Source organism: Panthera uncia, chromosome F1 (assembly GCF_023721935.1).
Source record: "Panthera uncia isolate 11264 chromosome F1, Puncia_PCG_1.0, whole genome shotgun sequence".
In the NCBI taxonomy this organism is placed as follows: Eukaryota; Metazoa; Chordata; class Mammalia; order Carnivora; family Felidae; genus Panthera; species Panthera uncia.
In genome coordinates this window covers 46,563,929-46,577,640 of record NC_064813.1, presented here as the reverse complement: position 1 = coordinate 46,577,640, position 13,712 = coordinate 46,563,929, and the positions used below count along the sequence as shown (strand labels likewise).

Genomic DNA, 13,712 nt, shown 5'->3' with positions numbered 1-13,712 from the left:
AATTCTCCAAAGGGATTGAAATCCTCTTTTTTAAAAAAATTGGTTGGGGGAAGGGTGTTATAATCTAGTTTGAAACTGTCCATTTGCTTTATATAAAGACTTTGATTTCCATAAATGACCACTTACTATTTAAATTACACAGAATAATGCCTGCATAGAATAACATTTAAGTATGTAAGAGCCTTAAAGTGAAAAAAATGAATCTTCTGACTGCCTTAAAATATGACTAGCTCTCCAACAGGCATATTAGTTACTTTCCGTAGGGTCTGTTCATTAAGTAATGCCTTAATAGTGTTAGTGTTTCTGAAGTACAGGAACTCTGAGGGTCTTTAGAGCTTTCATTGCATAATGAATGGAAATTTAACTGTTGAGTTTCATAACCTGATTGTACATTAGTAGTTTAAGCACCTATTAATAGGATAATCTGGGTACACTGATAAGTTCTACATACATGACTGTTAACATCACTAATATTTTGTGGTAGCTTAAGGTTTTTTATTGTTTGGTATAACAAATTATCCAAGAAGCTGGACTTTATGTAACATAATCTCCAAGGACCAAGCTGCATAAACACCATGAATGAAAAATAAGGGTGTACAGTTTCAAAAATGATTAATTTTTTGAGGGAATTTTTGAAAACAAAAGGCAAATACTGTTTCAAGCCTATAAGCAAATTCATTCAAAGAAGTGAATACAGTTGTAAAACATTGCAATTGTTGCAATAAAGAGTATCCAGGCCAGTGATTTGTTTAATTACATTCACATTTTTACATTCACTTTGCCTTTCAAAGCAGGAATATTTTATAAAATTGAAAGAAAACTTTAAATTGTCAAGCTGGTGCTTAAGGATACAAAGTTTGATTTATACAAGTTTCATTTCAAAGGAAGGGACCCTGGAAAGCGGGGTGGGAGGGTTCTTAGCTCTGTTGATAAACTTACTGATGCTTTGTTGAGTCTTCCAAGTTTTCACTGTAAATAATATACCTAACAATGTAATTTTGCTGTTTTTCTGATAGAAAATGGATGAAATACTAAAGAATTAAATTTATTTCATGATAAAAGTTTTCACCAATACTGTGAAATTTTGACTTTCTCTCCTTTTCTAGCCTTGCAAAATACCATACTGAATACATCATTTTAGACATGGGGTACAGACACACTGCGGGAACGGTTTCTAGTCAACTGTATTGTAGAAATTGATAGACACACCAAATAAACTCTATGCACATCAAATAATTGTCTTTATTTCTTCAACGAACTAAGAATTTTAAGGTTATATAATATGTCTTATAAAAGCTAAGGCACTTAGTAATGTTATAATACTTGAATAAGATGAAATTAAAGTTTGGTAATTAACACTGGCTTTATAATGCCTCTAATTGTATATAATTATATTTAAAATACATGTGGTTGAGGATTCTTTTGTAGATCTCTGGATTTAACCAAAGTGCACATTCTAAAGGAGTTTTAAAATAGTTTTCTTTCGTGAAAAAATTACTCAGAGTTACCTTTGGGAAAAGAGTAAGTTACATCAGAATGCACCTACGAAGAATTTGGACATTTTTGTTGACTTTATAGTTCTCTATTTCAAGATGACTGTCATTATACATGTCTTCACAGATGAGAAAACTAGACTTAAGAAGTAATTAACAATATTAAACCTTATCAAGAAGACGTGACTTAAAAAATATTGTTCAAATGCTAATTTTTATATTAGTAAACAATCCAGATACATTAAGACAAAATACCCCTTTCTTTTCTTAACAGCTTTTCAGCTTCCCTAGTAGCTATGTGGTTGATTCAAGTATAAATTGATCAGTGAAAAAATGAGAAACAAATGGCCCATGTTTTTAATATTGGTAGGCTACAGCAAACAGTGTATTTTTCATATCGTAACATGAAAAATTAAATAGACGGGGGTGCCTGGGTGGCTCAGTCGGTTAAACGTCTGATTTCAGCTCAGGTCATGATCTCACGGTTTACAGGTTCAAGCCCTGTGTCGGGTTCTGTGCTGACAGCCAAGAGCCTGGAGCCTGCTTCAGATTCTGTCTCCATCTCTCTCTGCCCCTCCCCCACTTGTGCTCTGTCTCCCTGTCTCTCAAACACTTAAAGAAATTCTTAAATAATAATGTTCTCTGAAAAGAGAAGGTATAATCACTGTTAACTGCTAGTTAACAGTTAACTAGCCCATTTCAGTTAAAACTAAAAGTCTTGGAGGGGGGTGGAGGGAGGGGGGGAGCGGAGCCTGGGTGGCTCAGTTGGTTAAACGTCCTGCTCTTGGTTTTGGCTCAGGTTGTGATCTTGCAGTTTCAAGGGTTTGAGCCCCTCATCAGGCTCCATACTGACACTTAAGAGCCTGCTTGGGATTCTCTGTCCCCACGCTCTCTGCCCCTCACCCACTCATGCTGTCTCTGTCTCCCTTGAAAAAAATAAACTAGAAAAAAAACTAAAAGTCTTGGTCAAACAGGATTGGCATGTCAGGGCAGCTGCTCAGTCCCCAAGGCTGCCCCTCAAACCCCCACTTCAGATACCAATCTGCCTGACATTGGTTGTCATCTGTTATTCTGACTGACCAGCTATAGATGGGGGTTCCAAGAACCCAGTCCCTGGGACAACTGATTTGCTAGAAAGTTCACAACTCAGAGAAACATTTTACTTACTAGATTACTGGTGTGGCTTTTTTGTTTATTTGAGAGAGAGCGTGCTAGCAGGGAAGTGGTAGAGAGAGGGGGAGAGAGAATCCCAAGCAGGCTCTGCACTGGCAGCACAGAGCCCAACTCGGGGTTCAATCTCATGAACAGTGAGATCATGACCTGAGCTGAAACCAAGAGTTGGACATTTAACTAACTGAGCCAGCCAGGTGCCCCATTTACTGGTCTATTTTAAAAGGACATAGCAAGGGGGGGCGCCTGGGTGGCTCAGTCAGTTGAGCGTCTGATTTTGGCTCAGGTCATGATCTCACAGTTCATGAGTCGAAGCCTCAGGCTCTCTGCTGTCAACATGGAGCCCACTTCAGATCCTCTGTCCCCTTTTGTGCACCTCTCCCGCTCACTCTTCTCAAAAATAAACATGTAAAAAATAATAATAAAATAAGTAAAAGCACACAGCAAGAACAGCCAGGTGAAAGAGATACAGGGCAAGGTATGGGGAAAGGGTGGGAGCTTCTGTCCTCTTTCTGGGCACGTTACTCTCCCTGAATGTCCGCGTGCTCACCAACCCGGAAGTTCTGCAAACCCTGTCCTTTGGGTTTTTTATAGAGGCTTCATCGCATAGTCATGATTGGTTAAATCACTGGCCAATGAGGGCAATCAACGTCCAGTCCCTCTCCCTCTCCCACAGTGTAGGAAAGTTCCTACACTGTAATCACAGGGTTGGTTCTCCTAGCAACCAGACCCCATCCTTACGGGTGTTCCCAAAAGTCTTCTCATTAACATAACACCTTTATGGCTCTTTATGGCAGCAGATTCCAAGGGTTTTAGGGGCTGTATGCCAGGAATGGGATTAAGACCAAATACATATTTCCTATTATAAATTACAATAGCACACAGGTAACAAGTATATTTTCTCTACTCTCTAACAAAAATTTTACAACATAGCAAATGTAAAATTTCTCATGACGTAATGCAGAATAAAAGACTAAAGGACATTCCATTCTCTGTTCCATTCCAGCGTTGTAATTTACCATATGAGAATGAAATAGTCCAAATCCTTGTTTTATCAAGGTCTCCTAATGGCAATTTAATAAGTCCATGGAGGAAGCATCATTGATGGCTTATAGCCAAAAAAGCTATCAGCTGTCTTCTGCAGAACTATCCCAGATTCCTTGGTCCAGCTAGACCAGAAAGCAAAAGCACTCTTCTCTTACAGTGCATTGTCCTCCCACCTTTGAGAAGTTTTCTCTTCCCAGCATCTGGCAATCTGCCCTGGTGACTCTGTGGGATCAGCCAGGAAAATGCTTCCTAGGAAGTGCACTTAAAAAATTCTTGTTGAGGGGCGCCTGAGTGCCTCAGTCAGTTAAGCGTCTGACTTCAGCTCAGGTCATGATCTCATGGTTCGTGAGTTTGAGACCTGTGTCAGGCACTGTGCTGACAGCTCAGAGCCTGAAACCTGCTTCGGATTCTGTGTCTCCCACTCTCTTTGCGTCTCTCCTGCTCGTGCTCTCTTTCAAAAATAAATAAACATTTAAAAAAAATTTTTTTTAACTCTTGTTGATAAGCTTGAAACAGGGATGTGATTAATAAAGTATCCAAAATATTTTTAATTATTATAAAATAAGACTTCCAAAAGATATATCTTATTACTAAGATATAGTTTGAATTGGTCACAGAATCGAAGACTATCTACATCAGAAATTACTAGAGGGACAGTGTAACCTCCTACCCCATACTTTGATCTCTTATGGAACATTTCCAACACCCTTTCAACACAGTTTGGAAAGCAGAACTTTCCACCTTACAATAAATCTCAAGTACATTTCTGAACTATTTCAAAAGTTCATTTTCATAAAATGCTGAAATCTTCCTCCTTATAATTTCTTCCCCTTAGGTACAGTTCTGTTCCCTGGAACTACTGAGTCATTAAAGGAGTAATTTGGTTTCTCTGAAATAAACTTCATTCCATCTGACAAATTTAATATATTTCTCTTACCCTAGAAGTACAAAGTATGAAGGTTTGTCTCAATATAGTACAAGGATATCCCTACTGAGCTGACAACCATAACTGGGAGAACCTTACATTTTAAAGAGAAAAATTACAAAGCAGTCCTCACCACTGAAAGCCATAAAAGGTAAGGAATTAACTCCTTCTGAATACTACATAGAATAAAGAATCCCAAATGCTTAGCTTCTAGCTCTTGGTTGTAAAATTCATACATAAATTCCTAAAGGCTTTTTTTTTTTTTTTTTTTAAAGTAGGCTCCACATCTGGAGTGGAGCCTAACACGGGGGTTGAACCCATGACCCTGACATAAAGACCTGAGCCGACATCAAGAGTCAGACACTTAACCAACTGAGCCACCCAGGTGCTCCATATTTAAATTCCTAATAAAATACATTCTCTCCTCATCTTTTGATACAACTCCACCCCTTTAGTTTTAAATATCATCCCCTTTGCTCAAGAATTGGCAAGTAGAAAGAAGAGATTTCCACAGCAATTTATTGCTCATTAGTTTTAGAACTTTCCCATAAAGATGATTTACATTTTTAAAACATCCTCAAACATTTAAAAGGCATTATCAGGCATGATCATTTTAAATCACTAACATTTTACTAGCAACATTATAAGCACCTACATCACTGAAATTCTTTCCTCTTACTTTTTTTTAAATAACACTGATGAACTAGTGGAAGCAGTTTCCCTTCTTTGTGAAGCCTATGAGTGTCAGTTGCACCTCCAATAAAAGTTCCATTGACAAATATTCTTGGTACCTGTTGGATAAACAAAAGATTAGGTCATCACTCTCTTGTTAGAAGTATAAGACCATTTCACATAATAATAGACCCTCACACTCTGGGTACTTTTATACCCCAGATGTCAGACTACCCTCTTTCACAAAGTATGTACTTAAATCTTCACAACCCTTGAGGTAGGTACTATTTTTAGCCTTATTTTGGAGGGAAATGAGGCACAGGAACTTGTCCAAAGTCACAATGATAGTAAATGACAGAGCTAAGATTTAAATCTAGGGCAATCTGACACTTAAGCCCCTCCTTCTAATTGCTATGGCATATAAAAGGTAAAATAATAGTCTATAGTTATTGTTTATACGTTTAGGTGGTTCTTTCGTAGGTGGTTCTTTGTTTACTAAAAGGGAAGATATGCTATTAAACATCTTCCATGCAAACAGAAACAAAAAGGGAAATGGCAACATTGTATATTTTCCTGACAATGCATTTCACTGAAAAAAATGCATATTATTGGACAAATTTCAGGAATCTAAAAACATGAAGAACTAAAGCACTCCTATTAGCACAGTACCTGAAGACTGACCCCTGGTCTGTACTGTTCAAGTAAAGGGAGGAAGGATTTCATCTTAGGAGCTCCAGAAGGACCTTAAGGATTCACAAACACTCATGACAACACTATCACCCCACTCTTCCAGTCAAAACACACACACTCACACACACACCATGCCAAGAATAAAAATAAAATGAATGAACTCTGCTGTATCCAGTCTCTGAATCTTGTTCCCAGATCTGCCATTTCTTTATCAACACAAAATCCTTAGAGGATGAGTGAACACCTGGCCCACTTTTCCTCACACAACAGTCCAGGCTCTAGGTGACCCAAGTCACCATCTATCTGGGGGAAAAGCACCACCAAAGATATACTCACGGTTCTTTCACCGGTCATTTTGTAGAGAGCATCTTGAAATTGACTTCCATGTTCAAGCATGTCCAATTCCACTACTTTATAGTTAACATTCATGTCATGGAAAAGTTTTTTCGCCATCGTACAGTAAGAACAAGATGTTTTTGAGAAAATCACCACACAATTATCAGAAATTGTTTCCTGAAGTCAAACAAACAAACAATTATTTTAATTCTAGGCATTAACTCCTGGAAAGAAATCATGATTATAGTGGAAAGGGTATGGATTCTGGAGTCTCATTACACAGTGCTCAAACTAAGCCCCATCATCTATTTTCTTATCTGTACATTGAGAATATTATTCATTTCCAAAGGATGTTTTTAGGTCAAAAGGATGTAACAGATGGAAAGCTGGCACGGAGTGATAACAATAATCACAGCCCATTCATATCCAGCAAACATGTCTGTGTGCCAGACACAACTCTTAACACCTAACCTTTACTAGCTCATTTAAGCCTCATTATAATCCTGAGATAAGGTCCAGTTATTATCTCTACGGATGGGGAAAGTGAGACACAGAGGAAACTAAGTGACTTACTCATAGTCCTCATCTAATAAGAGTTGGAAAGCTGGGATTTGAATCTAGGCAAATTAATTCTACAGTCCAGGCACTTAAACTCTGTTACCTTGCCTCTTAAATACTCAGTAGGTATTCAGAAGTTAACTCCTTACCGTCTTTAACTTTTAATGGTGAGGACTGACACATGATTTCTCTTTAAAATGTAAGGCTTTGGGGCACCTGGGTGGCTCAGTCAGTTAAGCAGCCGACTCTTGACCTTGGCTCAGGTCATGATCTCACAGTTTATGAGTTCAAGCCCAGCATCAGGCTCTGCACTGTTGGTGCAGAGCCTGCTTGGGATTCTGTCTCTCCTTCCTTCTCTGTCCCTCCTCTGCTTGTGTTCTTTCTCAAAATAAGTAAATAAGCTTAAAAAACAAACAAACAAACAACAACAAAAAAAACCAGCCTACCCCTCAACTTCCACTCCTTCCCGTATATCTTTATAGTAAAAAACAAAAACAAAAAGACAAAACAAAAAAAAAATCTTATTACAGTATTGATAAGGCCTTCTTACACTGTTGTTCCTGGAAAACCCACTACCAGAAATGCTGATTCAACGGGTTTCATGCAGAAGTCAGAAACTACTTTTAAAAGGGGCGCCTGGGTAGTTCTTGATTTCGGCTCAAGTCATGATCTCAAGGTTCGTGAGTTCACGCCCCACATAAGTCTCTGCACTGACCATGCGGAGTCTGCTTGGGATTCTCTCCCCTGCTTGTGCATGTGTGCTCTCTCTTGCTCACTCTCTCTCAAAATAAATAAACTTTAGAAAATAAATTAAAAAAAAAAAGAAACTATTAAAAAAAAAAAGTCCCAGATGATTCTAAGATCAGCCTGGTCTGGAAACAACTCTCCAGGCCTTTATCACAAAGACCAAGAGACTTTGCTATGCATTTGTGTCACCTGTGAAATTTGTTTTCTTTTTTGTCTCTAAATATTTGAATGTCCAGGTCCTTCAAGAGATTCTGAACAGACAGGTCTAGCACCGAAGCATCTGTCTAACTTGTTCTTATGTGGGTCATAAGCAACACCTTCAAGATGAAAGCCAAAAATCAAAGGGTAGAGTACCCAGGCAAAGTAATTCTAAAGGTACATCCATCCTTTGGTGTCAGAAGGATTTTAAGGCACAGTCTAGCTACCTGCAAATGGGTTTACTTTTATGCTTTGTCTTCTGCTTATTCATAATATTTAGTATAGAAGTCTGTCTCGGGGAAAGCCAGTCACACTGGAAATGTATTAATGAATCTATGTTATAGGTGAGAAAATTGAGGCTGACAAGTTAACAATCTAGGATTTTACCCAACCTGTCCCAACACCAAACCCAGTGTGCTCTTTCCTCCACCATGCTGCCTGAGGTTATAGGCACACTGAAACCGTCATTTAGAGGGAGCTGAGCACGCAGTAAAAACAGTGAAGAGATTCCAAAGTGAGTTGAAACTCAAGATGACGGTGACAGTTCCTCGAGTGATCCTTCTCACCTTCTCTCAAGCTCAACCTTGCTAAGTTTTCATGATTTTGTATTCTTTTCAAAGAGGCAATTCCCTCACAACAGGTTTCCAACATTGCTGTTACATTCATCAGCTGTTTTTTAGCCAAATAAATTAAAGGCAGAAATGTTTATATGTGGTGGTGGTTGGTGGTGAAGAACAGAAAAAGATAAACATGAGTATGTGTTGTAGACTCCAAGGGAAGAAAAACATACAACAAGAGAAGTTTTCTGAGGCAAAATTAACTGGGGCTTGCAGTGAAAGAGAGGAAAATAGTACACAGCAGCACACGGTGTTCCTGAGGGGATCATTTATAGAGTAACTACAGCGTACAAAGTTCTGTGTTAGGGAAGAAAGCTGTTAAACAGCTTCCCAGGCCAAAATCAAACACAATCCCTAGCTAAAAACAGCTTGACTGCTATCAAGAGTAGACCTGAGTTAGGTCTGATGGAAAGGAGGAGCTAACTTCACAGATCCAACTTAGAGGGAGTAAAGGCTCTATTAATAATAAATCTCATAAATTGTGACTACCAAAATGATCTAGAACTTTCCTGCCACATGGATTATTTTGAGAGCAGATTTTAAAATATATACTTAGTAATTCATTTGCTGAACTATGTCAGTTCGGATACTGAAAAAGCACATTAAATGTGTAAGACATAATTCTTTTTCCACATAGGAAAGTTTTTTCCTACATCTCCCACATCACTCACTTGAATCTGATTCACAGGAGCAGTTGCTGACTTCCCCAAAGATGATGATGTGCTGTTCCCCATCCTAAAAAGAATTTTAAAAGGCAATGTAGCTTTAAACATTAAAGATAACATATCATTAAAGACAATATATCAGACGAGATCCATTTGAATAAAACCTGATATGCAGATATAGATCCAAATCTATGAAACAGAAAAAATAATTTTACTTATTATTAGTACAAAATATCAGTTTACAAAGTATTTGTTTACTAAAACCAAAAAGGACTGTGTGCTTCTCTAACTAGCCTCCTAATGTCCTTAATTATTTGGTTAAGTCGCATTTACTGTGTTCAAAGCCTGGTGCACTCTTATTTCTGAACACCAAATTTCAAACAGACTGTCCTAAAGACTGACCTTATGACCTGACCATTAGTTTAAAAATACAGTTCCCATTTTCTTATTAAAACATGCTAAATCTCCATGCACACTCTGTGAAACAGAGAATCTACAAAGATTCAAAGATTTTAAGGAAACTAAGGTATCTCAACCACAACATCCATAACTGCAACTTTCCCAATCCGTAAAATGGGAATAATAGTCACTCCTGCATCAAAGGGTTTTACGAAGATTAAATGAATTGATAAAAAGTAGAACAGTGCCTTGATCACAGTAAATGTTCAATAACGTTTAACATTACTAATATTATTCCCTAATTACAGGGATCCTCTAGATATTTATTATCCAAAACCTAGCTGCTGGGAGCTTGTAAAAGGGGCATTCATTGTAACAGGAATATAGTCACTAAAAATTGACTAGTTTTGTATCACCAAATCTCTATGCCTATGCCTAAAACCTTTACCCATCCACCTATCTTTCATCATCAGCTAGGCCTTACTGCATTGTCCAAACCATATCCAGCATCCGGATGCAAACTAATTAGAGTAAAATTACAAATCTTACAAAAGAATCATAAAATAATCCAGGTTTCAAAAGAGAATTACTCAAATTATATAAAGATTAAGAGAGTAAGATAAAGAATTGAAGCTTCAAATATTTCAAAAAATATTTTCCTTACCATTATGTTGCAAAACTCAAGTTTTGATAGAAAAAAAATGTCCCTCTAAACATTTCATTCATTCACTGTGAGTGTTAAAATTTAAATGTTGGGGGCATCTAGCTGGCTCAGTCGGTAGAGCATGTGATTCTTGATCTTGGGGTTGTGAGTTTCAGCCCCACATCAAGGCATAGAACTTACTTCAAAAAAAAAAAAATAGATTTTTATATGTTATCCTTGGAGGATGAGTAACTGATCTATATAGCCATGCCTATGCACTTAGAATAAGGATGCTATAGCAAACATCACCTTCAGTAATTACAAAAAGTTAGAGGCAGAGACCACTCCAAGGGAACATTATAACATTAGAACGCCCCAATGTTTACAATCTATTATTCCTTGCTTCCCAATGGTTGGCAAGGAAATATTTAAAACAAAAAGGGCCTGTGCACTTATCTCAGGAAAGGGTTAGGAGTAGCAAACTAGGGAGACTGCAGCCAACTTAGGAAGACAGCAGAGGGTGCAAATCAAGAAAAAAGCAGGCTGAGTTCCTGGAGCCTAAACCAGGGGGGAAAAGAGGGGCAGGGGCAGTAAGTAGCACTGACCTGGACCTAAGAAGGTGCTTTAATGTAATAAATCAGCAACCTGTCTGGTTTATCAACTAAGAAAACAAGTTCCATTCATCTCCAGTCCCACATCTAATTGTCACCCCCAAAACATCTATTACAATATTTACTATTGAAGCAGTTCCAACAGAACCTTCACAGGAATGTTTCCTTGGGGAGTGAGCGGAATTAGGAGGTGCATCTGAAATATCACCCTCTACCCACCCAAATAAAAGAATAAGTTTCTGGAAAGCAACTTTCTCCTCCAATTCTGGTTAAGCTTGGCAAAAGTTATTACCCAATAAAGAAAAGGACATCAACTGAGAAGTGCACAAGCAACTTTTCACTTCAGTACTCATGTACCCACTCGCCAGAACACATTTATGGAGCACCTACTAGATACTAAGTAGGCAAAATGCTAAATGCTCCAGGAATACATATCATTGGAAACAAACACCCAAGGACCTGTCAGTCAAATAATTAATACCATGTGATTAGTGATTAGCACCTTCCCAAGTGGGTCACCAACTTAGCCAATAAAGTTAATCAAAAGTTCCTGGAGTCTTGGGGCGCCTGGGTGGCTCTGTCAGTTAAGCGTTAGGACTCTTGATTTTGGCTCAAGTCATGATCTCAGAGTTCATGGGATGGAGACCCACCTGGGACTCTGTATTGACCACATGGAGCCTGCTTGGGATTCTCTCTCTCTCTCTCTCTCTCTCTCAAAATAAATAAACATTAAAAATAAGAAGTCTGGGGTGCCTGGGTGGCTCAGTCAGTTGAGCGTCCAACTTCAGCTCGGGTCATGATCTCACAGTCTGTGAGTTCAACCCCTGCATCGGGCTCTGTGCTGACAGCTCAGAGCCCAGAGCCTGTTTCAGATTCTGTGTCTCCCTCTCTCTCTGACCCTCCCCCATTCATGCTCTGTCTCTCTCTGTCTCAAAAATAAATAAACGTTAAAAAAAAAATTAAAAAAAAAAATAAGAAGTTTGTGGAGTCTTGCAGAACTGGTCAGAGTTACCACACCAAGTAAGCAGAAAGAGACTCCAAGACAGAAGGATGGATGCACCGTGGCAGGCACAGATATGCCAGCTGGCAGAACCACCTTGGAGCAGCCTCGGGGGCCTGTGGGTGACACAGCATCAGCCCAGGCAGTGGATCCTCCACAGCACTAGGGAAGTACAAGGAAAGCAATCCTCGGTCTAGCCAGAGGCGACATCAGCCTAAGTCACAATCCCCATCCTCAAACACTTGGCCATTTAGCAAGGAAGCGGCTCCTTCACTTCCTGCAGCAGCCTTGCCAGGTTTAGTTAGCAAATAAAAATGCAGAACGCTCGATTATATTAGAACTTCATATAAAGAGCAAGTGACTGTTTAGTCCAAGTATGATTCGTGCAACGTTTGGGATACACTAAGACTAAACAAATATTTTCTGTTTACCTGAAATCCCAATTTATTATGCGGGGGGGGAGGGCAAGTGACCACGACTCGGGTATTTCCATCCTAAGACTCACAGGAGCCGTCAGTCAACACAACCGCTTAGGGCACCATTCTCCCCCCACCGTTCCTGAGCTCCCGCCACTTTCGAGGGCCCCCCACCCCGGCGCCAGGGGAAGAGGCCCCCGCGCCCACCGCTTGGTCTAGACCCCCGCGAGGCCTCCGCGCCACGCCGACCCCGTACCCGGAGGCCGCAGCTCCGGCCGCCTGGCCAAGCTGGCGCGCGGAGCCGCTCCCGCGCCGGATCAGCCGCGTCCCCTGCAGCGCCGCGCGCCACCAGGACATGATCGGAGCGCCGGCCCGCGGCGAGCGGAGAGCGCGGCGACCGCGGCCGCGGAGAGCCCGCCTCCGCCGGCGGGTCCTACCTCCGCACGCCCGGCCCCTGCTCCGCCGGGCCCGCCTCGCCCCGCCCCGCCGGGCTGCCCGCGCCGCCGCCGGTCTCATCGGCGCGGCCGCGCGCGTGCTCCCAAGCCCCGCGGCCCCAGAGCGCAGAGTCGGGGTCAGCGCGGCCCACGTGTAGTTAAACAGCCGTGCAGGCCCACGCGACGCCTCCCCTGCTGGCCTCGAGGGTTCGGCCCTGCCCCACACCTGTTTCTTTAGGGGGTTAGGGACGCTCATGGAGACTCACTGGCCGGTGGAAACAGCGCGTCGGGACTGTAGCCAACATCCTGGCGAAACGGAGAAGAAAAAAAGACTGTCTGAAAGAGAATCGAAGTGCTTGGGATGTTTACATAAAGACGGTAGTGTTATCGCAACTTCCGGTCGGACAGGTGTGCCTCTCTCGGTGTAGTGAGGGCCTATGTCCTCTTAAAATTAGGTACTGATCAGGAACCCATATGAATCGTGTGACTGTGAGGTTTACATCCAGAATTGAAAGAAAAAAGGAACCGAACGCAGAACGTTCATTCCAAAGAAAACAAAAATTGTGTTTATAAAAAAAGTGAAAGAACATAAAACTTGAAATAGTTCGGAGGTGTTTTGCCGTGGCTTTGAAAATAGGGAAGTGCTGTTAATGACAACATTGTGCCGCTCGTGGTAATAATAGCCCTTTATGCGTCGCTATGTAAGTTGAAGGGGTCAGGCCTTTATATTTATTTACTGAGGACATTGAGATCTATTTGTTAAGGGCAAAGGGCAAATACGGTATTTTTAAAAATCGAAGCAATTATTGGAACAACGCAGACCTTTTTGGATCCTTCATATTCAACTAGCTAAGTGTCAAATTTGTGTTACCAAGTTACAAAATTAGAATGTCTGTTTCTGACGTTTTTTTCCTATTTTCAGATGAGTTGTTTCATTACCTCATAAAAGGATGAAAGTTAGTTGCAAAAACAAATACCCCAAAAGCTGTGAAGTCATTCTTCATAAATCCAAAATTAACTTTAAAATTTAAGATATGGTATCTATACTGTTGTGGGTTTTGATTTATTTTGAATCAAAGAAAGCTATTTAG

At 40.3% G+C, this 13,712-nt stretch overlaps 1 protein-coding gene across 3 annotated transcripts; it reads right to left on the bottom strand.

Moving 5' to 3' along the window:
- Positions 1-671: 671 nt before the first annotated feature.
- On the bottom strand, positions 672-13,222 carry GLRX2 (glutaredoxin 2). Of its 3 annotated transcripts, none has more exons than XM_049634547.1 (4): positions 12,848-13,222; positions 9,125-9,188; positions 6,334-6,510; positions 672-5,426 (listed from the first exon to the last, which is right to left on the bottom strand). In XM_049634547.1, the coding sequence occupies exons 2-4, from the start codon at positions 9,185-9,187 to the stop codon at positions 5,292-5,294; spliced, it is 375 nt and encodes a 124-aa protein (XP_049490504.1). In that variant the 5' UTR covers position 9,188; positions 12,848-13,222; the 3' UTR covers positions 672-5,291. The 3 variants fall into 3 exon arrangements, with proteins under 3 accessions (XP_049490504.1, XP_049490503.1, XP_049490502.1); XM_049634546.1 differs by having other exon boundaries at positions 12,888-13,222; XM_049634545.1 differs by lacking the exon at positions 12,848-13,222 and adding an exon at positions 12,444-12,626.
- Between the last annotated feature and the right edge of the window lie 490 nt (positions 13,223-13,712).